This window comes from Trachypithecus francoisi, unplaced genomic scaffold, assembly GCF_009764315.1.
Source record: "Trachypithecus francoisi isolate TF-2019V2 unplaced genomic scaffold, Tfra_2.0 Lachesis_group0, whole genome shotgun sequence".
In the NCBI taxonomy this organism is placed as follows: Eukaryota; Metazoa; Chordata; class Mammalia; order Primates; family Cercopithecidae; genus Trachypithecus; species Trachypithecus francoisi.
Window position 1 is genome coordinate 151,576,316 of NW_022681453.1, and position 24,714 is coordinate 151,601,029.

Consider the following 24,714-nt stretch of genomic DNA (forward strand, 5'->3'; position numbering starts at 1 on the left):
TTTTTTTTTATTTTTTTTTTTTTTTGTGGAAACAGGGTCTCATTCTGTTGCCCGGGCTGGAGAACAGTGGTGTGATCTTAGCTCACTGCAACCTCTGCCTCTCAGGCTTAAGCAATTTGCTCACCTCAGCCTTTTGAGTAGCTGGGACTACAGGTGCATGTCACCATGCCCAGCTAATTTTTAAAATTTTTTGAAGATAACGGTGTTTCGTCATGTTGCCCAGGCTAGTCTCGAACTCCTAGGCTCAAGCCATCCTCCTGCTCAGCCTTCCATGTTAGTATAATAAACGTGAGCCACTGTACCCAGTCTATGCTTTGTTTTTAATTTAAGCAGTATTATTCACCTTATTTACTCACTCCATTAGGTACACTTAATTTTGGAGGAGTTTGTTTTTTCAGAAATCAAATTACATTTAATTGATAAAGCATTGAAAAACAGAGTCTCAGGCTTTGCAGAAAGATCCTGAAAAGATGTTTCAAAAATCTTTTAAACATTTTGACTGCTTTGAAGGGGGCTGTCTGGATTTGAATATGTAAGTACTTGTGTTGGCGATGAAGTAATCTTTTTATGTCGTAGCTATTTTTAATGGGTGAAAATGTTTCTGTTCATAGACAGTCATTCTTTTCATAGGTCATAGATAATTAAAATTTAAAAATTTTAAAATACAAATTCACTACATAATATAGCTTGTAATTTTTTTTTTTTAACGTAACTCAAGGTTTATAATATATAGACATTTACACAGAAATTTTTGGCCCTAATTCATATATAACTCATTATCTTTTAGGTGGAAATTCTTGCTTCTCTTCAGAAACCAAAGAAGATTTCTTTAAAAGGGTCAGATGGAAAGTTCTACATCATGATGTGTAAGCCAAAAGATGACCTGAGAAAGGATTGTAGACTAATGGAATTCAATTCCTTGATTAATAAGGTTTGGAAATAGTTTGCTTTTATTTTATTTATTTATTTTTTATTTTTAAAAAATTTGACTATTATAAAACCAGAATGCTTTTATTTCAGAGTTGCTATAATTACTATGAATCTGATATAGGCATTTTAGTATACAAACGGATCACTCTTAAAAAGCAGGAATGAAATATACTGTCTTTTTCATTTTCACTTTTTTTATTGAGATAAAATGTACATGCATAAAACTTAACATTTAACAGTTTTTGAAGTATATCATTCAGTGGCATTAAGTACATTCACATTGTTACACAATCATCACCACCATACCTCTCCAAAACTTTTTTCATCTTCCCAAATTGGAACTCTGTATCTATTAAACAATAACTTCCCATTTCCCTTCCCCTCAGCCTTCAGCAGCCACCATTTACTTTGTCTCCATGAACTTAACCATTTGAGGTACTTCATATAAGTGCAGTATTTCTCCTTTTATGACTGGCTTAAATCACTTGGCATTATTCAAAGTTCATTCATTTTATAGCAAGTGTCAGAATTTTCTCCCTCTAAAAGCCGAATAATAGTCTAATGTTTTCCATCCACATTTTATTTATCTGTTTATCCAATGATGGACATTTGGAAGCTTCTACCTTTTGCCTGTTAATATATTTATCAAAAGATAAATAGGCTGGGTGCAGTGGCTCAGACTTGTAATCCTAACACTTTCGGAGGCCCAGGAAAGAGGACCACTTGAGGCCAAGAGTTTGAGACCAGCCTGGCCTATATAGTGAAACCCTGTCTCTACAAAAAATAAAAAAAAATTAGCCAGGCATGTGTCTGTAGTCCTAGCTACTCAGGAGGCTGAAGCAGGAGTATCGTTTGAGCCCAGGAGTTTGAGGCTACAGTGAGCTATGATCATGCCACTGCACTCTAGCCCAGATGACAGAGCCAAGACCCTGGCTCTTAAAAATAAATAAATAGATAAATAAAAGGTAATCATTAGCATTTTTTCAGTTCTATTGGTATTTGATTTCTATCTCAAAGATGATATGAGGAATCTTATTAAAGGGTTATTATAAATGTATGGTTTTATGTATTTTGAATTATTCTGTAACCAGGTATTTGTAAATGCATAGCGTATGTTTTTTCTATTGGTAAAAATTGATCCATACTGTGGAAAGATGAAACTTCATTATTTTTCTAAAAGCTTTTTCTCCTTTCTTCTCATTGCCTTCCCACATTTTAAAGTCATAGATCTTTAGCATAGAAAAGATGTAGCACTAGATGAGTTTTTTAAAAAGAACAATTATCGTCTGCTTGGTTTAACCAAAAGTAATTTAAAAATTAATACCACATTAAAAACCTATTTCAAAAGCAATATGAAAAGGAGGATTATTTTTTATTTTAACATATTATTTGGGCTGAGTGTGGTGGCTCATGCTTGTAATCACAGCATTTTGGGAGGCTGAAAAGGGCAAATCACTTGAGGCCAGTAGTTTGAGACCATCCTGGCCAACATGGCGAAAACCTTTTTCTACTAAAAATACAAAAATTAGCCAGGCATGACGGTGTACGCCTGTATTCCCAGCTACTTGGGAGGCTGAGGCATGAGAATTGGTTGAGCCTGGGAGGCGGAGGTTGCAGTGAGCCCAGATCGTGCCACTGCACTCCAGCCTGGGTGACAGAGTGAGATTCTGTCTCAACAACAACAAAAAAGTATTGTTTGTTAAAATGGTATCTTAATTCACTAACTACTGAACCATCAGTATGTTCTCTCCAAAGCTCCCTGAGTGTTTTTCTGAGTATCAGATTTACTTATCAAGTGGCCTGGCTTTAGTTTACAAATTTACATTAATCAGCTTTGTTACTTTAATTATTTTGTTACATTTTCCTTCATGAACATGGTAAGATAAAATAGCCTGATTGTAAAAAACTATGTTAGTTTTGGAGGCCACACAGTGATCTTTATATGAGATTCTATGTCCATATTGTTTTCCTGGTAGTTATGGAACCTATTTCCTAAAGTGTAAAATGTGTTTTTGGTCAGGGATTGTGCTTTTGAATTGAGCAGTTTATAATTATAGATGTGTGCTTACTTCATGCAGGTCTAGAATTAAATGTAATACTGTTTATTTTTACCTGATATATCAGGATCAATCAGATGAAATATGTAAGCCTTTCTTCTGCTAAGGGATAGCTTTTGAAATAAGGTTGTGATAAACCACAAGAGAAGCAATACATTTTGAGGATGTCATAGAACTTATGCTCTATTGTTTATGTATTTTAGAAATAATTAAAATTGGCCGGGCGTGGTGGCTCACACCTGTAATCCCAGCACTTTGGGAGGCTGAGGCGGGCGGATCATGAGGTCAGGAGATTGAGACCATCCTGGCTAACACGGTGAAACCCCGTCTCTACTAAAAATACAAAAAATTAGCTGGGCGTGGTGGCAGGCACCTGTAGTCCCAACTACTCAGGAGGCTGAGGCAGGAGAATGGCGAGAACCCAGGAGGCGGAGCTTGCAATGAGCCAAGATCGTGCCACCCTGGGTGACAGAGCAAGACTCCCTCTCAAAAAAAAAAAAAAGAAATAATTAAAATTAAATAGCAGTCTCTGTGCCTAAAGACTTAATGTTTCAGTAATACCTCTAAAGCAATAGAAAATAAAACAGCAGTATTTTGTCATTGTTAAATATACAACTTAAATATTTTAAACACAATATTCTTATCACATTAATAGTGAATAATTAAAAAGAAGGACCTACCCAGGACATTTTTAATAATTTGTAAATACTGTCCCAGTAGTTTCCTTCCCTACCATTCAGAAGAATTATTGATGTATACCACATAGTAAGCCTTCATCGACATTCTTTTGTTATGAAATGAACAATCTTTAGATATATTTGATATAATGTTTAGAAATTTTGAGTTCTATCTTGTTTTTAAATTTATGTGTATTTTTTAACAGTGCTTAAGAAAAGATGCAGAGTCTCGTAGAAGAGAACTTCATATTCGAACATATGCAGTTATTCCACTGAATGATGAATGTGGGATTATTGAATGGGTGAACAACACTGCTGGTTTGAGACCTATTCTGACCAAACTATATAAGGAAAAGGGTACTAAAATTAATCTTATAAGTATACAGTGTGGGTATAATAGCTACTAAGTCATATAATATGGGTATATTGGTATTAATATATGTTAGCCTATGTTTTTTGATATAAGCCATAGTGAAATTTCTAGATTTTATATACGGAAACACTTAAGTGTTTCCCTCCCTCCCTCCCTTCCTTCCTTCCTTCCATTTTGATTCCTTCCCTGTCTTCATCCCAATAGGATTTGAGGTAGCTTACAAAACTATATATGAATATTTGTTTTTCACAGATATTGGTTAACAATTCTGAAACTACTTTATGTATATACAGTAGTAGTCTTTAGCAAATAAGTAAATACGTTGTATATAATGAGAGCCAGTTTTCTCATTGTTGGAGAAAGGAAAGAGAGAAGGCTAGAATGAAGTCTTATGTTTTAGATTGGAATAAGAGGCTCCAACTGTCCAAACCTGGGATAATTTGAGCAACAAAATAAATAATGATTGTAAACTATTATAACTCATGGAATAAACAAATAAACATGAGTCCATACTGATATAAATAAATATTTGAGTAAATAAATAGCGAAGTGAAAGAAATAAATAGGAAATAAGGAATTTCTTCCTTATATTCTAATAGAATTTCAATGAATAAATGTAGAAAGGATGATGGAAATAGGAAATCACCAATTAGCAAACACTATAGTAATACTTATTGTAGGCAGTGATTATTAATGAATGCTAAAATTAATAGGCAAAGATGAGAAACAGGTTATTTGAAGAATCTTGAAGTATCTCCCTATCAGATACTTATCAATTATAAAGGGAAAAGTATAGTAACTTTACAGTAGCGAAACAAAAATATAACTGGTCCAAACTCCTTACAAATGTCAAAGTAATGAAAGACAAAGAAAGAGATTTCCCAGATTTGATGACATTAAGAAGTTGACATTTGATGACAACTAAATGTAATGTGTAATCCTGGATTGGATCCTGACCCCCAAACAAAGTGTGTTAGTGGGACAGCTGGTGAAATTTGAATAAAGTCAGAAGTTTGGTTAATAATACTGTAACAATAAGAATTTCCTGATTAGAATAATTGTACTATTGTTATGCAAGAATGAACATTAAGGAAAGCTGGGTGAAGAATATGTGGGAACTCTGTATCGATGATGTAACTTTTTGTAACATCTAAACTTATTTTAAAATAAGATGTTTTTAAAGTGCATATGGTATAACACATTAAAAATGAATAGATCAAGTTATCAAAGTGAAGTAGAAAATAAGTGTATGTTTTCATACATAATTTGTATGGTATTCGCCGTAACAAATTACTGCAAACTAGGCGATTTTAAACAGTAGAAATTTATCTTCTCATGGTTCTGGAGGCTAAAGATACAATATCAAGATGTCATTAGAACCATGATCTCTCTGAAGGCTAATGTTCCTTGCCTTTCTTTTAACCTTCTGGTGTTCTGTGGCTTCTGGATGTATTGTACCACATTGCCTTTATTGTTACATAGCATTGTCTCTATGTCTCTGTGTCTCTATTTTCTCACAAGAACACCAGTCATTGGATTATTGAATTAAGGGCCCACCTTAATGACTTTGTCTTAACAACATTACATCTGCAAAGAGCCTGTTTCTGAATAAGCTCACATTCCTTGGTACCAAGAATTAGGATTTCAGCATATTTTTTGAGAGATAAAGTTCAATTTATAACATTAAGTAATACTGTTAAATTACTATATAATGGGTATTATGCCAAGTATGTTAGATACATTATTTTATTTATTATTAACACGCCTGATTATCCCTATTTTATGGACAGTGCCAGAGAACTTATGTAACTTGTCTGAGTTCACAGTTGCAAAACTGAAACTCAAAGACACTTGAGTCAGAGTTCAAAGAACTTGCTGTTGACTATTTTATGTATAAGTATGAAATATTGTATATGTCTGAGTTTGGATTTGAAAATATATTTTTTCTTTGATAATTTGTGTCAATGTAAAAATATATGTATATATACATATATATTGATATGTACATATATATGCAAAATAAGCTCATTCATATGGGACTTAATTCTGAGTCTTGTATTCTGCAACTATTTGATTTCATAACACTGGTTTTAACTGACATTAACTTGCATCAATAAGAGGCTTCACTTGGGTAACTACAGTGGTCCCCCCTTATCTGGGGGACTGCTTCCAGAATACCCTCAAAATCCACACATGAACTCAAGTCTTACAGTCAGCCCTGCAGAACCTGCATGTATGAAAAGTCAGCCCTCAGTATATAATGATTTTGCATCCCATGTTTTTGATCCATGTTTGGTTGAAAAATATCACATGTAAGTGGACCCACACAGTTCAAACTCACATTGTTCAAGGGTCATCTGTATCAAGGGAAGATAATGTGGTTTATTATTTTATTATATGATCAGTAACTTTATGTATGCTTAATTGAAAATTTTTCATTTATGCTTGTTTTTCAATAACAGTTTGAATAAAAGTAGGTGTTTCCTGTCCAATTTTAACAAAAAAATTTGCCCCTTTTTTCATTTGGCTGATGTGATTATCGTATATCACTCTTCCTGGCAGGAGTGTATATGACAGGAAAAGAACTTCGCCAGTGCATGCTACCAAAGTCAGCAGCTTTATCTGAAAAACTCAAAGTATTCCGAGAATTTCTCCTGCCCAGGCATCCTCCTATTTTTCATGAGTGGTTTCTGAGAACATTCCCTGATCCTACATCATGGTAAGTTACCAAGAATATGATATGTTGTTATGGTTGAATGTTTATTTTTAATATTTTAGATTTATATTCGCCTCATATGGTATATGGATATTTCATAGGCATTGTGTTTCTTTTAGGTACAGTAGTAGATCAGCATACTGCCGTTCCACTGCAGTAATGTCAATGGTTGGTTATATTCTGGGGCTTGGAGACCGTCATGGTGAAAATATTCTCTTTGATTCTTTGACTGGTGAATGCGTACACGTAGATTTCAACTGTCTTTTCAATAAGGTATGTGATGTGAGTTACTCTCACTAATTGTATGTTTTCCCCCAATTTCCTTTTCTCAATAACTGTTCTTCCTTGACATACCTGTTGGTAGCAGTTATACTCACAGTTGAGTTATATTGATAATTTGTTGACTAGTTTTCATCAGTGGATCATGTAGTAATGCATATTAGGATGGAGAGAACTTAGAAGAGTGATACTGTACAGCTAGTACTGAATTTGAAGTCCAAGAACATAGGTTTAGGTTCTGACTCAGTTATTAGTTATGTGAATATGGGCAGATCAGTTCATTTTACTGAGACTCAGTTTTAGAGAGACAGAGTAGTTTAATATGATAGTTTCCATTCTAGCAACATATCAGAATTATCCAATAATTTTAAAAAAATTTATAGATACCCAGGAGATTCAGATTCTGTAGATCCAAAGTGGGGCCTGGGAATAAATTGAGGCAATTGGACCCATCTTTAAGGCCCCCTACAATTTTCCAGTATTAGAATCCTGCAGGGCAGACTGGTAGGTTAGCGCACTATTTTCTTCACCTCCATCATCTACAGGTTGCGTTGTGCTGTCACAAGAAACCAAGAAAGATCATAGATCCAACTGAGAACAAATCAGAGATAAAACACTGGCATGGGTTAAACCATACAAGAGAGGAATTTAGGGTAACTGATTGGAGGGATGAAAGGTCCCTAGAAAAGGCAGATTAGAGGACAGCAGAAAATGAACAACTGGACTTCATTATATGACACATTTTATTTCCTTTATGAGGGGATGTGAGCATCTGACCCTTGGCTGCTTCTCATCTCTTGTTTTAAGATGAAAGTGTTAAAGAAAAATAGAAATATATGAGAATATTTGTATTTCATATTATTCAAGAAAGACAAAGAAAATATGAGACTAAATATTGAATGCATAAACTTTCTCTGTAATACTGTTGATTCACTGTACTAAACTCAGTGAAAGGTAAGTCCACTTATCTCCTAGATCTTATCCAAGATCAAGTATGGTTTCAGTTCTATAAAAGCAAAGGCAGAGAGCTACATGGCTCCTTCATGTTACAACCCTCTAATGTAATTACAACATAAATATTTTGAAAGTATTTTTGCTCTTTGTTGAAAGAATCTGGACATGAAGTTCTCTGAGTAAAGATTTTTAAATTCTAACATTGTTAGTTTGTAACAAAATGTATTGTTTCTAAGGGAGAAACCTTTGAAGTTCCAGAAATTGTACCATTTCGCCTGACTCATAATATGGTTAATGGAATGGGTCCTATGGGAACAGAGGGTCTTTTTCGAAGAGCATGTGAAGTTACAATGAGGCTTATGCGTGATCAGCGAGAGCCTTTAATGAGGTAATCATCTATACTTTGTAAATAATTTAACAGTAACCTTGAATATAATTATTGGCCCCTACATATGTTTGTTTTTATATGGGAACCACTTTGCACTGACTGAAATAGTTTTTTTAAATAATAGCTTTATGCAGATATAATTTACATACCATAAATTCACCCCTTTAAAGGTACATATTAAGTGGTTTTTAGTATAGTCACAATATTGTGCAACCATTACCACTATCTAATTTTAAAACATTTTCATCAGCCCAAAAAGAAATTCCACAGGCATTAGCAGTCACTCCTGATTCCTTCGCCCTCCCACCCCTGCTGTCTACTTGTAACCACTCATTTATAATATTTTCTATCTCTATGGATTTACCTGTTCAGGACATTTCATATAAATGGAATCATCTAATATGTGGCCTTTCATGTTTGTCTTCTTTCACTTAACGTAATATTTTCAGTGTTCATCATGTATCAGTATTTCATTGTTTTTTATTGCCAAATGGTATCCTGTTATATGGATATACTACATTTTCTTTTTCTGTTCATCAGTTAAGAGACATTTGGATTGTTTCCACCTTTTTTGTATTATAAATAGTTTGGCTGTGAACATTATGCACAAGTTTTATGTGGACATATGTTTTCGGTTCTTGTGTGTATACCTGGGAGTGGAATTGCTGGATCATATGTTAAATGCTATACTTAACGTTTTGAAGAACTCTCAAATCATTTTCCAAAGCAGCTGTAACAATTTATAATCCCACTAGTAATGTATGTGGGTTTCAATTTCTCTACATCTTTTTTAACACTGGTTATTGTCTGCCTTTTTTATTTTACCCATTCTAGGGATGTGAAGTATCTCATTGTGGTTTTAATTTGCATTTCCCTAATGACCAGTGATGGTGCGCATCTTTTCATGTGTTTGTTGGCCATTTGTAGATCATCTTTGGACAAATGTCTGTTGAAATCCTTGGCCCACTTTTAAATTGGGTTGTCTTTTTATTCTTTTTTTTTTTTTTTCCTTTGAGACAGGGTTTCGCTGTCACCCAGTCTGGAGTGCAGTGGCATGATCTCGGTTCACTGCAACATCTGCCTCCTGGGTTCAAACGATTCTCGTGCCTCGGCTTCCTAAGTAGCTGGGACAGCATGTGCGCATGAGCCACCATGTCTGGCTAATTCTTGCGTTTTTAGTAGAGTTTGGGTTTTACCATGTTGGCCAGGCTGGTCTTAAACTCCTGACCTCAAGTGATCCTCCTGCCTTGGCCTCCCAAAGTGCTGGGATTACAGGCATGAGCCACCATGCCTGGCCTATTCTTGAGTTGAAGAGTTTGTCTGTTTGAGACAGTCACCCAGGCTGGAGTGCAGTAACATGATCTCCACTCACCGCAACCTCCACTTCCTGGGTTCAAGCGATTTCCTTGCCTCAGCCTCCCCAGCAGAGAAGGGGTTTTGCCATGTTGCCCAAATGGGTCTCGAACTCGTAAGCTCAAGCCATCCACCCGCCTCAAGCCTCCCAAAGTGCTGGGATTACAGGCATGAGCCACCCTGCCCAGCCAAGTTGCAAGAGTACTTTACACATTTTGGATACAAGGCCTTTATAAGATACGATTTTCAAATATTTTCTTCCATCTGTGGGTTGTCTCTTCACTTTCTTTGATGATGGCCTTTGAAACATAACAGTTTTAAATTTTGATGCAGTCTAATTTGTTTTTTTTCTTCTGGTTATTTTTGGTGTTTCTGGTGTCGTATCTAAGAAACGATTCCCTAATCCAAAGTCATGAAGATTTATACCCATGTGTTCTTCTAAGTATTTTTGACTTTTAGCTCTGCTATTTAGAACTTTTATCTGTCTTCAGTTATTTTGTACATATGGTGTAAGGTAGGGGTCCATATTCATTTTTTTTTTTTTTTTGCATGTGCATATCCATTTGTCCTAGCACCATTTTTTGAAAAGAACATTTTCCCCCTCATTTAATTATCTTGGCTTTTTTGTTGAAATGGTCAATTGATTTTCAGCCATATTCTATTAATCTATATGCCTAACCTTACGCTAACACCACAGTATTTTGATTATTGTACCTTTGTCGTAAATTTTGAAATCAGAAAGTGTGAGTGCTCCAACTTTGCTTTTTTCCCCCCAAGATCATTTAGCTATTATGGGTCCCTTATATTTCCATATTAATTTTAAAATCAGTTTGGATTTTGATAGGAATGACATTGAATTTGTAAATCAATTAGGGAGTATTGCTGTCTTAACCATACTAAGTCTTCTGATCCGTGAACATGGAAGGTTTTTCCATTTATTTGAATGTTATTTTTTTCATCAATGTTTTGTGGTTTTTAGGGTCAAGTCTTATATTCAACTTTTTAAAATTGTATTCCTAAGTATTGTATTCCTTTTGGTTTTATTCTAAATGGAATCTTTCTTAATTTCATTTTTGGATTGTTCATTGCTAGTGTATAGATATACAATTGATATTTATATATTGATATTGTATCTTACAATCTGCTGAATTCAAGTATTAGTTCTAATAACTATTTTTGTGACTTCCTTAAGATTTTCTCTCCGCAACATGTCATCTGCAGATACCGTTTTCCTTCTTCCTTTCTAATATCAATGCCTTTTATTTCTTTTTCTTGCCTACTTGCCCTAGCTAAATCAATGTCGAATAGACATGCTAGAAGTGGACATCCTTGTCTTGTTCCTGATCTTAGGGGTAGAGCAGTCAGTCTTTGACCTTTAAGTATGAAGTTAGCTGTGGGAAACAGATTGTTTGAAAGGACTTTTAAAGCTTATTTATTCACCTTCATTATTTAAAAGCTGTCTATCAGACATTATGGTAGAACACTGGTTAGTTGGACATATGCAAAAGCAAATTCTCTGAAATAGGAAATATATCATAACTAGTTAGAGGTTTATTGCAGTAACCCAGGAAAGGATGATGGTGTACTGGATAGTGTCACAGCAGTAGAGACAGAGATAAGTGAAGAGATTCCAAAGAGATTTAGGAGGTGCAATTGCATGTTAGAGGAAGATGGGGCAAGGATGATTCCTAGATTTTTGTCTGGGTGGATGATGATTTGGGGAATACGGAGAAATAGTTGGGAAAAGGTAATGAATTTTATTTTGGAGATACTGAGTTTGAGGTGCTTGGAACATATCCAACTGGGTATTTCCCATAGGTAATTGGATATGATGTTTAGAGTGCAGAAAAAAAGGTCTGGGCTAGGTCTGTATGGTAGCTATAGATGTTTTATGGTTATTGAAGACATGGTAAGGGATAAAATTCCTTCATTCAACATATAGACATTTACCAGTTCACAGTATACACTTAGAGATGGTACATAGAATTCATCTTACTCTATTCTCCGAAACACCTCTGACTCTCCTCTATGTTGCCTTTTTTCCTGCCTTCCCTTCTCTTACCCTCCCCTCACACCAAAACAGAAATTTCACATAACTTAATGAAGAGGTAGTAGTATTATAAGAGTATTACCATTAGCTTCTTATCCTTCACTTAAATATTGATGTTAGCAAGATTTCTTCATGCAAAGGTAACATCGTACCACAATATTTGTTTCAATTTTAGTGTCTTAAAGACTTTTCTACATGATCCTCTTGTGGAGTGGAGTAAACCAGTGAAAGGGCATTCCAAAGCATCACTGAATGAAACTGGAGAAGTTGTCAATGAAAAGGTTAGTAGAAGGTATAGCTTGATATGGGCTGTAGTCCTCATCTCTACAAATGAACTTGATATGCAGCTATAATTCTCATCTCTATGCATGAGAACTGCTTGGAAATACTGTTAGTGACTATTAATTACTCTGAAATCTAGTTCTCTAGTATCACAATGCCGTAAGTTTTCTTTTTGTCACTAATGTTAACAGTATTCTCATTTGTATAATAAAACTGTTCATGGGACACTTGTTTAACCATAGACAATTCACAGTTATGAGATACAGTAGGAAAAACTTAAGTACAAATTGCCTGAACTTACAGAACAGGTCTGAGCTTTAATATCATACGAGTATGTCACAAGCTATGTTAACAAATGCAGCAATTCACTTCTTACTTAGTTGAAGCTGCAAAGTTTGCAGATAGTTTTGTTGTTGTTGTTGTTGAGACAAAGTCTTGCTCTGTCATCCAGGCTGGAGCACAGTGGCACGATCTTGGCTCACTGCAACCTCTGCCTCCCCTGTTCAAGCAGTTATCCTGCCTTAGCCTCCCAAATAGCTGGATTACAAGCATGCACCACCACAGCCAGCTAATTATTATATTTTTAGTAGAGATGGGTTTCACTATGTTGGCTAGGCTGGTCTTGAACCCCTGTTCTCAAGTGATCCACCCACCTCAGCATCCCAAAATGCAGGGATTATAGGCATAAGACGCTGCACCTAGCTCAGATAGCTGTTTTTAATAAGTTAGAATAGATTGAGGATTATTTTTGCAGGGGAGGCCACTCTTACATCTTTAATAAGTCTTGGCCGGGCGCGGTGGCTCAAGCTGGTAATCCCAGCACTTTGGGAGGCCGAGACGGGCGGATCATGAGGTCAGGAGACCGAGACCATCCTGGCTAACATGGTGAAACCCCATCTCTACTAAAAAAATACAAAAAGTAGCCGGGCGAGGTGGCGGGCGCCTGTAGTCCCAGCTACTCCGGAGGCTGAGGCAGGAGAATGGCGTAAACACGGGAGGTGGAGCTTGCAGTGAGCTGAGGTCCGGCCACTGCACTCCAGCTTGGGCGACAGACCGAGACTCCGTCTCAAAAAAAAAAAAAAGTCTTGTATAGGCTTACTAAATACAATGAATTATACCAACTATACTCTAATAAAGATTAAAAATTTACATTCCAGGTAACTACCTTAAGAGTTTAAATCCACTTTCATCCTACTGATATAGCTTGAGGAAGGCTAGACCCGTATGCCCCCATCCTTCATGTCATCCTTAACCCTTTGTCTTGAGAAAGGAGGTTTAGCTGCTTCTTTAGTTCTTCAATTTCTTTTTCTTGCTCTATTATCTTCATCTGTAGGGTGAGATTAGTATTTCCAGAATTTTGGAAAAGTTCACTCTGTAGCAGTTGAAGAGCAGATGGTCTCTGGGACATGTTCCTTTTCATTAAGTGCTAGATATACCTGGCTTGTACTGGATACCTTTTATTGAGGGATTCCAGTATCTGACCAGTTCTTGAACCTGTTAAAACTTCTGCTTGCTCCATTTCTGTTCTAAACAGCTGAAAGCGCTCTAGCAGAATCACACTCAAGCTGTATACATATCTAACTGGACAAAGCCAGCCCTGGTCTCTACAAATAGTTTTTTTTTAATTAGCCGGACACAGTGGCACACTGCTGTAGTCCCAGCTGCTTGGGAGGCTGAGGTGGGAGGATCACTTGACCCCAGGAGTTGGAGGCTGCTGTGAGCTATGATGACATCACTGCACTCCAGCCTGGGCAAGAGTGAGACCCTTGGCATCATACTCAGATCCTTCCGACTGTTGGGATGAAGCGTACAGAAAAGTGCCCACTCTGGATATATGTGTTGGTATTCTCTTTCCGTTTCTATTGGTCCAGTCTGTGTTCTTTTGTAAGATGTCTGGGCAAGCCAGACCAAAGTCTCCTATTTTTACTTGCTGATCAGAGCCATGAAGAAAAATATTTCTAGGCTTCAGATCTCTGTTTACAATTCCCATGTTATGTATGTAAAACACACCTTCCACTAATTCTTGAAAATTTTTTGTTGCAACACTAGCCATAAGGACAATCAAACTTATCCACACACTCTTGGCCCTGTTTGTTTCTCTCAGCTAGCCAGTCCCACAGGTGGAGCTTGCACACCTGCATCTGGATGTGCAGCATCAGGTGGTACTGCACCTCTATCCCCAACAAGTTGAAGTTTTCTTCGGAAGATTCCTCAGTGGATGTGAAATTCTCCTCTTGGAGGGAATTACAGCTGAGCAGCAGCAGCTGTTCCACAACTGACCTGGTGGACAAACCCGCCAAGCCATATTCCGGGAGCTCCAGGGATGATTCAAATTCACTAGTGTCTCTTAAGATGGAATTGATGGTGTTAGTTCACCAGCTTGTTATTCTGATTTTGAGTGTCAGATTCTCCAAAGGGTTTTTCTTTTCTGAGGTGAGCTTAGTGAAGATAATGGATGAGCTGCTACTTTCACCCTTTTTAACACCATATTGGTATCTGTCCTCTGCTTGGTCAGAGAACACTTCCAGAAATGGCAACTGAATGGAAGCTCTATCTGCTTGTGGTTGGATCGCTTGAACATGTTCTGTCCACGCAGTGTGATAACCGGTGATATTAGGGTGCTGGACTGCCAGCACCTTCATTCCTCGTAGTTCCTTCATGCAATCTTAGTTGCACCCTTAATCAGGATTTTTTAAATTGCATAATACTGACCATCTAATTTATTCCTGACCTTGTATACTCTTCCATATCCACCTTTTCCTAAGATGGCAAGTTTTTCAAATTCATTTAAGTAACATGAAGTTTGTGCTTCAAAGGCTACTTCCCTTGATCTGATTTTCTGGATATGAGAAATAGCCTCACAAGGATCCTGATGAACTCTCTCTTTAGTGGACTTCATTAAGTGAGTAATAGCTCTGTGGTGATGTAGTCTCAATGAGCTAAACTCGTCACAAGTGAAAGAAGACAGCAGCCCCATTATGATAAAGGTCTGGCAAAGTAACTTAAACACCTGTCTTAAATGAACTGGGTTTGGTTCATGCACATGGCTCAAGTGCTTCACCAAAGAAATAAGCAGGAGCTGGTTTGCAACTGCATAAAGGGAAAGTTGGCTGTTGTAGGGGTTCTGCTGGAACATAAGTCATATTTAGAGTCCAGGCTCTTGGCGGAAAAGTCGATGGCAGACAGCACAGCAACAGCCCCCATCCCGTGGCCCTCCTCTTTGCACTCACGGGCTGCAGCCCAGCCCACCGGCCCACCCAGCACCACCTCCAAGAATTATTCTTATAATAATGTTATTCTTCCTTTTGCATTCAGATATGCTTAAGAAATTGTACAGTTCCAAGTAGCTCACTTAGAACACCCATTTGTGTGTACTAACATCATGTAAATATTAGGCAGTAGATCATTGTTATTCAAATATTCATTCAAATGTTTAAGTACTAAACACTTCCAAAGCAGATTTAAAAAATTATTTTTCTAGAATTGTAATGTGTAAATAATTCCCTGATATTTCACGTAGTCCAGAAACATGTCCAAGCAGTTGATGTTGAATCAATCTTGCAGGCCTCAAAATCAGTATCACAAGTTAACTGTATTTGTTTAATTGCTTCTTTTCCTGTATTTGCTCTTACAAAAGGGGTATTGGTCAGTAAAATGGTATTAACATTTATTAAATGTCAAAATATAAAGAAAGGTAGTAATTCCGAATTATCAATATCTGTTTTTGGTTTTATATTTCTTCTTTTTAGGCCAAGACCCATGTTCTTGACATTGAGCAGCGACTACAAGGTGTAATCAAGACTCGAAATAGAGTGACAGGACTGCCATTATCTATTGAAGGACATGTGCATTACCTTATACAAGAAGCTACTGATGAAAACTTACTATGCCAGATGTATCTTGGTTGGACCCCATATATGTGAAATGAAATTATGTAAAAGAATATGTTAATAATCTAAAAGTAATGCATTTGGTATGAATCTGTGGTTGTATCTGTTCAATTCTAAAGTACAACATAAATTTATGTTCTCAGAGCAACTGTTATTTCTCTCTGATCATTAATTATATGTAAAATAACATTCAGTTATTAAGAAATAAACTGCTTTCTTAATACATACTGTGCATTATAATTGGAGAAATGGAATATCATGTGTTCTTATGGTCAAAAACTGTATTTGCAAGAAACAAGCAAGCCTAACCTAATTTCATTTTACAACTTCTATTATTTCCTTTTAAAAGTCCTAGCTATTGTAAGGATTCACTTGAACAAAATTATATGGAATAAATACCGTGGGCAAAGCGTTGTGCCAGACTTGTGCATAGAGTTACCCTCTCCTCTCCTGCCCTCCAAAAACTGACAGTCTAGTAAGAGAGATATATAAATATAAATATAAATAGCATATCATTAAGTTCACTTAATATAACTGTTTTAAAGTGTGATAAGGAAAAACTACAAGCCAAGAAGCGTGAATATGAAAACGAAATAAACACTCTGTAATTTGTATGATGCTGCCATACTGCAGTCCCACAATGCAGAATCCAATGGTCATGAAAGACAGCGATACTTAACATTTCCTGAGATCTTAAAATCCAAAAAGTATTAAATGTTTAAGGTTTTTCTGTAAGTTTTCGTTCAGAAGACTCAAATACAAAGTAACGAGGTTACTACATTCAAATAATTGGAAAACTCTTACATTTAAAACTGATAATTTCACTTAAATTGATAGAGCTCTCCTTTGCTGTCCGGTTGAAAGTATGATGGGGAAAAATATGATAAACGCAGACGCATGAATGTAAAAACTAAACATTAAATGATTTCGTATCCAAGGTCTTAGGTTAACAGTTGCGGGGTGCGAGTACTTGGGAAATTTTTTAACAATTTGGAAAAGAACGTTTTTTTAAAAACTTTACCGTGGGTTTAAATTCCTCAGAGAAAAAAATTCTTGGCAGAACAAACTAAGCCAAATAAATCATCTTTCCAAATCTGTTTGAAAATACTGAGATTAGCAACCCTAGGAGACAGAAGCGGAACAAAAATCAGTGTTCGATACCCTTCCCACACCTTCGTGCGGTTTTTATGCCAATTCCAAATCCACTTAGAAAGCACAGCTCTATCCTGGGGCATTTTCGTACCTACGTGTAAGCACAGGAGCAAACCTCCGCAGATCCCCCGACCGCCAGTGGCCAGTACCGCGGCCCCAGCCGCGCGAGGCCAGGCGGGCTAAGCCCCGCCCCTGGGACAGCCTCGGATCCTGCCGCTCTAGGCCCAGCGGGCGCTCTCTATGGTCGGCCGGGCGGTGTGTTGTCATCCGCGGAGCGACAGACGGAGGCGGCGGCGGCGGAGCCCCGGCGGGGCGTTTGGTTTCGGTTTGGTCCTGACTGGGATTAGTGTTGACGGTCGAAATGGGAGTCCCCAAGTTTTACCGATGGATCTCAGAGCGGTATCCCTGCCTCAGCGAAGTGGTGAAAGAGCATCAGGTGGGTGAGCGAGGGGCAACGGCTCAGAAGGCCGAGAACCCGGGGCTCCGCGGCCCTCTCCACCCTGGAGCTGCGGCTTTCGAGCCACCTCTTTCCCCTCGTCGTCTGGACGATAAGTGGCGTAGGGAGGGGGACGGAAGGTTTGAGGACGCCCGGATGAGCCGAAAGGAGCCAAGGACGCAGGTTGCCTGTGTGGACAGAGCCACTGGGTTCACGGCCGCTCTGACAGCTCCTGCTTCGGCTGGTCCTTCCGCGATTCCGAAATGAAGTCCTGGGAAAGAACGCTTTTACCGTTCTCCCGTTTCCTCCCGGAGATCTGCAAGTTGCCTTTTTCTTACAGAGGCTGCGAAGCTGGGGTGGGTGTCCTCGTAGGTTCCCTCATCCCACCCAGAGCGGCAGACACACGTACAAACAGTAACAGCCGCCTCCACACGCAGTCACCTTGTTTACTTTCCCTGATCTAGAGCGCTGCCCACCCGCCCACCGGCGCCTAGACTTTCCGACGTGGCTGACGGTTCATATTGATGATGCCTTTTGTTACTTTCTGTTATCTCAAAAGCAGCACCAATCCCCCGTTGCCAAAACAAAAAACTCTTGGGTGGGCTGGGGAGTGGGGCGTAGGACCTTTTATTTGGAGGCCTCACTGTGTGACAGGGGGGTGGGAAACGAATTGATAGAACATTAATACTACTGATAATATTTGGCATGTACTGACCCCAGGGCAACGTTAATGTTTAGATTCCAAAAACGTAGTTTATATATTGTAACTGTGGAAAGAGAGGAGAAAGCAGTCCTCTATTAGGTAAACTAGACTTTGGGTAATACTTTGGTGTTTGTCACATTTAATGAATTTGATAGATCTCTTGTCTGATGTTTTACAGAAAAAAAATAAGTTTGAAATTTGTGTAGCTGATTGAATCAGTCGTGATGGGTAGTATTGTAAATAGCCGATTAAATTGTGGTTTAATCGGTATTTACGAACATGAAGGTAGTTTACTTCTGGAAAGGGTTTTTTGTTGCTAGATTCCAATCAGATTTGGTAGATGAGAAATAGACTACAAAAACTTTCCAAGGTTAGTTTATCTTGAATTTATTTGAAACCTAGATTGAGTTAGATTTAGAGAGGTATTTTTTCCCCCGGGGAGGGCTAAAAAGGAAACCAGTACATTGCAAAAATGGAGACAACCAACTTTTGCTTTTCTTGCATCCTTCGATGAGTACCTGTTATACATCAGTCACTTTATCTCTAAAGTGCAAAAATAATGCGATTGTTATTCGGGATGATTTAATACATAATTTATTCAGTAATATTTTTATTCTGTAGTCTGTGGCACAGAATTTGGTTTGGTGAAAATCGATTGTCTCCATACTGAGGAATTTTGTTACTGAAGAATGAAAATCTCTTTAGTGCAGTTTTATGACATGGACACTAAAGATAGGTTTTGTGAAAGCTTTATATAGAAACTGGGAGGAGAATTATTTTTAAATTTCACTGTAAATAAATTTTAAAATTTGGTTCATCGTTGTGATGCCTTTCAAAAATGTTTGATTAAAAAGAGACCAAAGGGTTACCAGCTTCTCTGTTAAGTAGAACTTAAAGATGGTAATGCCTAATAAGTCACAGACATTGAAAAGCTAGTCCAGGGGGGAAAGGATAGGGAGAAGAAGTGAGTTACAGGAAGTCAGTGGTGTGGCCTCAGTAGCATAGGTTTTCAGTTTCCTTGAGTCATCTTGTAAAAACAGAAAGAGAAACTAGAAACCAAAGTTTAAAATCCGTAAAACAATTAAAACAAACCATGTGACTTGCTATCCCCGTGAAACCTAAAACATAACTAGATGAGGCAAACTATCAATAGTCTCTAGACACAGTTGATGTTGACATCTCTGCAAAAGCGAGAAGGCAGCAGTGGGACATCTGATGAACCTTAGAACAGGAGAATTCCAGAATAGCCAACAGTATCCACTAAAAGACTATGCTGGCCAATTAGATAGCAGTAGCTCAGAGGAGTTTTCTCCATTATTGATTGGGTGAAGGTCTACCATAAGAAAGACCAGTTAGGCAGGAGTCGTTTACCTCCTGTGAACACTCAAAACTGACTTGCCAAGGTGCCATTCTAGACCAGACCCCTAAGGAACAGGGAGTGGTATAAAATCTTATGAAAATTTTATGCTGGGAGTGGAATAAAATTTTATGAAAGGGACAAAATAGAGACAAGAAGAGAAGGAGATAGTCCATATAAAAGTGAAGCAAAGTCGTAGAATCAAGAAATCTTAGAAAACCACAGAGCAAACCCCTGTGTTTTTTAACACTGCCCAGAAACAGCTTTGTGAACTTATATTCCCTGAACCTACTCATTCTAAAAGTTCAAGAAAATTAAATTCACATAAAAATGAGTTACAGAAAGGTATTGAGATCAAATCACAAAGTTATTATACAAGAAAAAGGGACAGACTATCTCTCCAGACATAAAAACTTGCAGTGAAACAAATGCACACAAAATAGACCAAAATTATAACCACAACTATTATCTATTTCACAATGAGTTAAAAGGCATTAAGAAAATGACATAAGACATGAAAGAACAACATATATCAATTATGAAAATGTGGGAATGAGATGACAGAGAAAATTAGAAGTAAATGAAAAGAATTTCAGAGCTGAAGCCTCAAATAGAAGCAAGACAAGAGCAAAAGATGCCATTTAAGAAAACAATCAGTGGTGGAAAGATGACATTTTGAAAAATAAAGTAGATTTAAAAGATTCAAGAAAAAGTAACAATAAGAAAGATGGGCAAAGAAGACAAATAATAGAGGCGCCTGAAAAAGAAAAAAAACAAAGCAGCATAACAGAATGAGTTCTCAGTAAATATTTTTTGAGTGAATTAATTTATTAGCTATAGCATAGCATATAAAATACAGTATATAGAAATGCATATTAAAATAGACATGATAGTATGTTGTAAAACAGTATTTTTTTAAAAAATGAAATGACGCCTGGGATTTTTTATTTTGTTTATTTTTTATTTTTGTGATACATAGTAAGTGTATATATTTATGAGGTTCGTGAGATGTTTTCATACAGGCAGGCAGTGTGTAATAATCACATCATTTGTGTTACAATCTAATTATACTCTTTTAGTTGTTTTTAAATTATTGGCTATAGTCACCCTGTTGTGCTATCACATAGTAGGTCTTACTCATTCTTTTTTTTTTATTTTTTATTTTGGATACAAGGTCGTGCTCTGTCACCCCGGCTGGAGTACAGTGGTGCAATGTTGGCTTACGCAACCCCTACCTCCCCGGTTCAAGCGATTTTTGTGCCTCAGTAGCATAGGTTTTCAGTTCCTTTGAATCGTCTTGTAAAAACAGAAAGAGAAACTAGAAACCAAAGTTTTTGTATAGAAACTGGGAGAAGAATTAATTTTAAATTTCACTGTAAATAAATTTTAAAATTTGGTTCATTGTTGTGATGTCTTTCAAAAATATTTGATTAAAAAGAGACAAACGATGTGCGCCACCACGCCGCGCTAATTTTTGTGTTTTTAGTAGACATGGAGTTTCGCTGTGTTGGCCAGGTTCTTCTCCAACTCCTGGTGGCCTCAAGTGATCCACCCACCTTAGCCTCCCAAAGTGTTTGGATTACAGGCATGAGCCACCGTGTCTGGCCTGTGTTTTTTTGTTTGTTTTGTTTGTTTTAATTTAAATCTTTTTAAAAACAGAGATGGGGTTTTGCCACGTTGCCCACGCTGCGGCAGTCAAGAACTGCTGGGCTCAAGTGATCTGCCGGCCTTGGCCTCCCAAAGTGCTGGGATTATAGGTGTGAGCCACCACACCCAGCCTAGGTCTTATTCATTCTTTCAGTTTTTCTTTTATACCCATTAACCTTTCCCACCTCTCCCCTGACTCCCCCACTACCCTTCCCAGCCTCTAGGAACCATCTTTTTATTCTCTATGTCCATGAGTTCTACTGTTTTGATTTTTAGATCCCATTAATAAGTGAGAACATGCAATGTTTGTCTTTCTGTGCTGGGCTTATTTTACTTAATGATCGCCGTTTCCACCCATGTGGTTGCAGATGACAGGCTCTCATTCCTTCTTATGGCGGAATACTACTCTGTTGTATATATGTACCACATTTTCTTTATCCGTTCATTTGTTAATGGACACTTAGGTCGCTTCCAAATCTTGGCTATTGTGAACAGTATAGCAACAAACAAAAGAGTGCAGATATCTCTGTGATATACTGGTTTCCTCTCTTTGGGTTATATTAACACAACATTGGGGTTGCTGGGATCATATGGTAGCTCTATTGTTTAGTTTTCTGAGGAACCTTCAAACTGTTCTTCATAGTGGTTGTACTAAATACATTCCTGCCAACAATGTATGAGGGTCCGCTTTTCTCCACATCCTTGCTAGCATTTGTTGTTGCCTGTCTTTTGAATATAAGCCATTTTAACTGGGGTAAGATGATATCTCATTGTAGTTTTGATTTGCATTTCTCTGATGATCAGTGATGTTGATCACCTTGTCATGTGTCTGTCATTTGTATATCCTTTTTTGAGAAATGTCTGTTCAGATCTTTTGCCCATTTTTGATTGGATTATTAGATTTCGTCCTATAGAGTTATTGGAGCTCGTTCTGTATTCTGATTATTAACCCCTTGTCAGATGAGTAGTTTGCAAATACATTTCTCCCATTCCGTGGGTTGTCTCTTCACTTTGCTGATTGTTTTCTTTGCTGTGCAGAAGCTTTTTAACTTAATGTGATCCGATTTCTCCATTTTTGCTTTCGTTTCCTATGCTTGTGGGATATTACTTAAGACATTTTTGCCCAGACCAATATCCTAGAGATTTTCCTCAATGTTTTCTTGTAGTAGCTTATAAAGATACATAGAAAGAGGAAAGAATATACAATCGGTGGGGAAAACAGCAGCCAAATCATGCAGGACCTTTTATGCTGTTAAGGATTTGTAGTATCTTGTGGGTTTAAGTGAGGAAGCAATGTGATCAGATTATGTTTTAGAAAAATAGCTAAACTGTGGTGAGAGAGGAAACTGGAAGCAAGCAGTTCTGTTGGGAAACTGAGGGTCATGGACCAGTGTGGGAGATTTGGGGTTGGAGAACAGGATGAGATTACCTAAGACAGTGGAAATGGATAAGATGGTAAGATTCTAGAAACATTTTGGATGTTAAATTAAAAAGAAAAATACCTCAGTGACTAATTAGATACGGGATTGGAGAAGGTAGAGAGTATAAAATAACCTTGAAATTTGTCACTTGCAAATATAATAACTGAGAAGAGAAACTATGTTATCAGTAATCTCTTTGTATGGGAGCAAAATTCTACTACATGTTCTCACTTTATTCAGCACATTGGCCAGTGATTAATTATTCTTTGTCTTTTTTACTAATCTGAAACCTAAGAGAATTTTTCAAATATTTCTTTTCTAAAAGGAAAATTATAGTGGGGTATTTTTTAGATTATAAAGGTAATATATGCTGATTATTTTTTAAAAATCAGATAATACAGAAAGATATAAAAACTATTACATAGTCTAGAGGAAAGTAAAAGCTTTCATCATCCATGGTTGACCACTAGTAACATCTTGTTTTTATATACTTCCTAACTTTTCTATGCAGATATATACGTAAATAAATATTTCCTATAAATAGGATACTTTACCTGCTGTTTTATACCTTGCCTTTGTCACTTGATTATATATATTATGCACCTTATTCCATGCCAAATATAAATCTGTTTCATAATTTGTAATTGCTGTGTTGAATTCCATTGTATGGGTGTACCATTATCAGTTTTCTATTTTTATCTTTTCTGTACAATACTGCCATGAATATTTTATACTTACATCTTATCATATCTGATTTTTTTCAGAATAAATTTTCAGTAGTAGAAATCCTGGGTCAAAGATACACATGTTTCAAATTTTAATTCATACTTTGTGGTTAGTTATGCCAATTTACATTCTAGTCCCATACTATTGGGTATAAACCCCATTTCTGTTTTTCTAGCTCCACGACTTTTCTCTAAAATTAGAATGCTAAATGTTTATTTTTTAAGGTTGTTATAATTAAGTCAGAGAATGAATATACACATTAAGCCCAATGTTTAATATCTAATAATTGCATAATAAATGCCAGCCATTGCTTTTAATAACATATGAAATATGTGCTTCCCCAAAGCCTTATTAATACTGGGTAATATCAGTCTCTTTTAATGTTTACTAATGTGGGGGAAATTATGTGTCATTTCAATTAGAAATTTTGGATGGTGAACATCTTTTCATGTGCTTGTTAGACTTTTGTGTTTATTCTTTTCTGAATAGTTTTGCATTTTCTGTGATTACTTTAAAAATTTGCTCCTTTTTTTTTTTTTTTTTTTGAGACAGTCTCACTCTGTTGCCAAGGCTGGAGTGCAGTGGCGTGATCTCAGCTCACTGGAACCTCTGTCTCCCAGGTTCAAGCAATTCTCATGCCTCAGCCTTCTAAGTAGCTGGGATTACAGGCACGTGCCACCACCCAGGCTAATTTTTGTATTTTTAGTAGAGATGGTTTCACTTTTTGGCCAGGCTGGACTTGAACTCCTGACCTCAAGTGATCTGTCTGCCTTGGCCTCCCAAAGTGCTGGGATTACAGGTGTGAGCGACCATGCCCAGCCAAAAATTTGCCCTTTTTCTTGTATTTGAGAATTTTTTATGTGTTAGAGATGTTGACTTCTAATTTGCAAACATTTCCCTACGTTTTGTCATTTTTAATTGAATTATATATGGCACTTTTTAACCTTGTGTATTTAAAACAATACATTTTTAGATAGCTAACTCTACCATTTATTTGCTTTATGATTTCTGGCTTTTCCTACCCTAAGAGTTTCAAAATATTTGTATGTAATTTTTTTTTTGTTACATTTCTCACAGTAAAATTTCTGATCCTTCTGGAATTTCTTTTGTTTTAGGGTAAGATGGAGTTTTATTTTTTATATACTATATTTCCAATCAAACCATCTGTTTGATAATTTATCTATGGCAAATTTCCTTTGATTCTTCTTTTTGTTTGTTTGTTTTATAGAGACAGTGTCTTGCTCTGTCTCCCAGGCTGGAGTTTGGTGATGCAATCACCGCTCACTGCAGCCTTGAACCTATGGATTCAAAGATCCTCTCACC

General features: G+C 36.9%; 2 protein-coding genes across 11 annotated transcripts in view; both read left to right on the top strand.

Moving 5' to 3' along the window:
• The window catches only part of ATR (ATR serine/threonine kinase), a 121,659-nt gene extending 105,485 nt beyond the window's left edge, over positions 1-16,174 (top strand). Inside the window, exons 41-48 of one of the 3 annotated variants that reach the window (XR_004437311.1) lie at positions 788-931; positions 3,871-4,021; positions 6,600-6,756; positions 6,873-7,026; positions 8,223-8,374; positions 11,953-12,058; positions 14,164-14,492; positions 15,809-15,933. Coding sequence is in view for 2 of the 3 variants with exons in the window: in XM_033212418.1 (XP_033068309.1) it covers positions 788-931; positions 3,871-4,021; positions 6,600-6,756; positions 6,873-7,026; positions 8,223-8,374; positions 11,953-12,058; positions 15,809-15,982 (1,038 nt within the window). In the remaining variant the exon portion in view is untranslated. Of the gene's footprint in view, positions 1-787; positions 932-3,870; positions 4,022-6,599; positions 6,757-6,872; positions 7,027-8,222; positions 8,375-11,952; positions 12,059-14,163; positions 14,493-15,808 lie in introns of all 3 variants that reach the window. The other 2 variants (XM_033212418.1, XM_033212419.1) reach the window with 2 other exon arrangements.
• A 1,167-nt stretch (positions 16,175-17,341) lies between these two features.
• Positions 17,342-24,714, top strand: part of XRN1 (5'-3' exoribonuclease 1) — a 158,739-nt gene continuing 151,366 nt past the window's right edge. For all 8 annotated transcript variants that reach the window (XM_033212426.1, XM_033212421.1, XM_033212424.1 and 5 more), the window contains exon 1: positions 17,342-17,537. In XM_033212426.1, the coding sequence (XP_033068317.1) occupies positions 17,463-17,537 (75 nt within the window). In that variant the 5' untranslated portion in view covers positions 17,342-17,462. The remainder of the gene's footprint in view (positions 17,538-24,714) is intronic.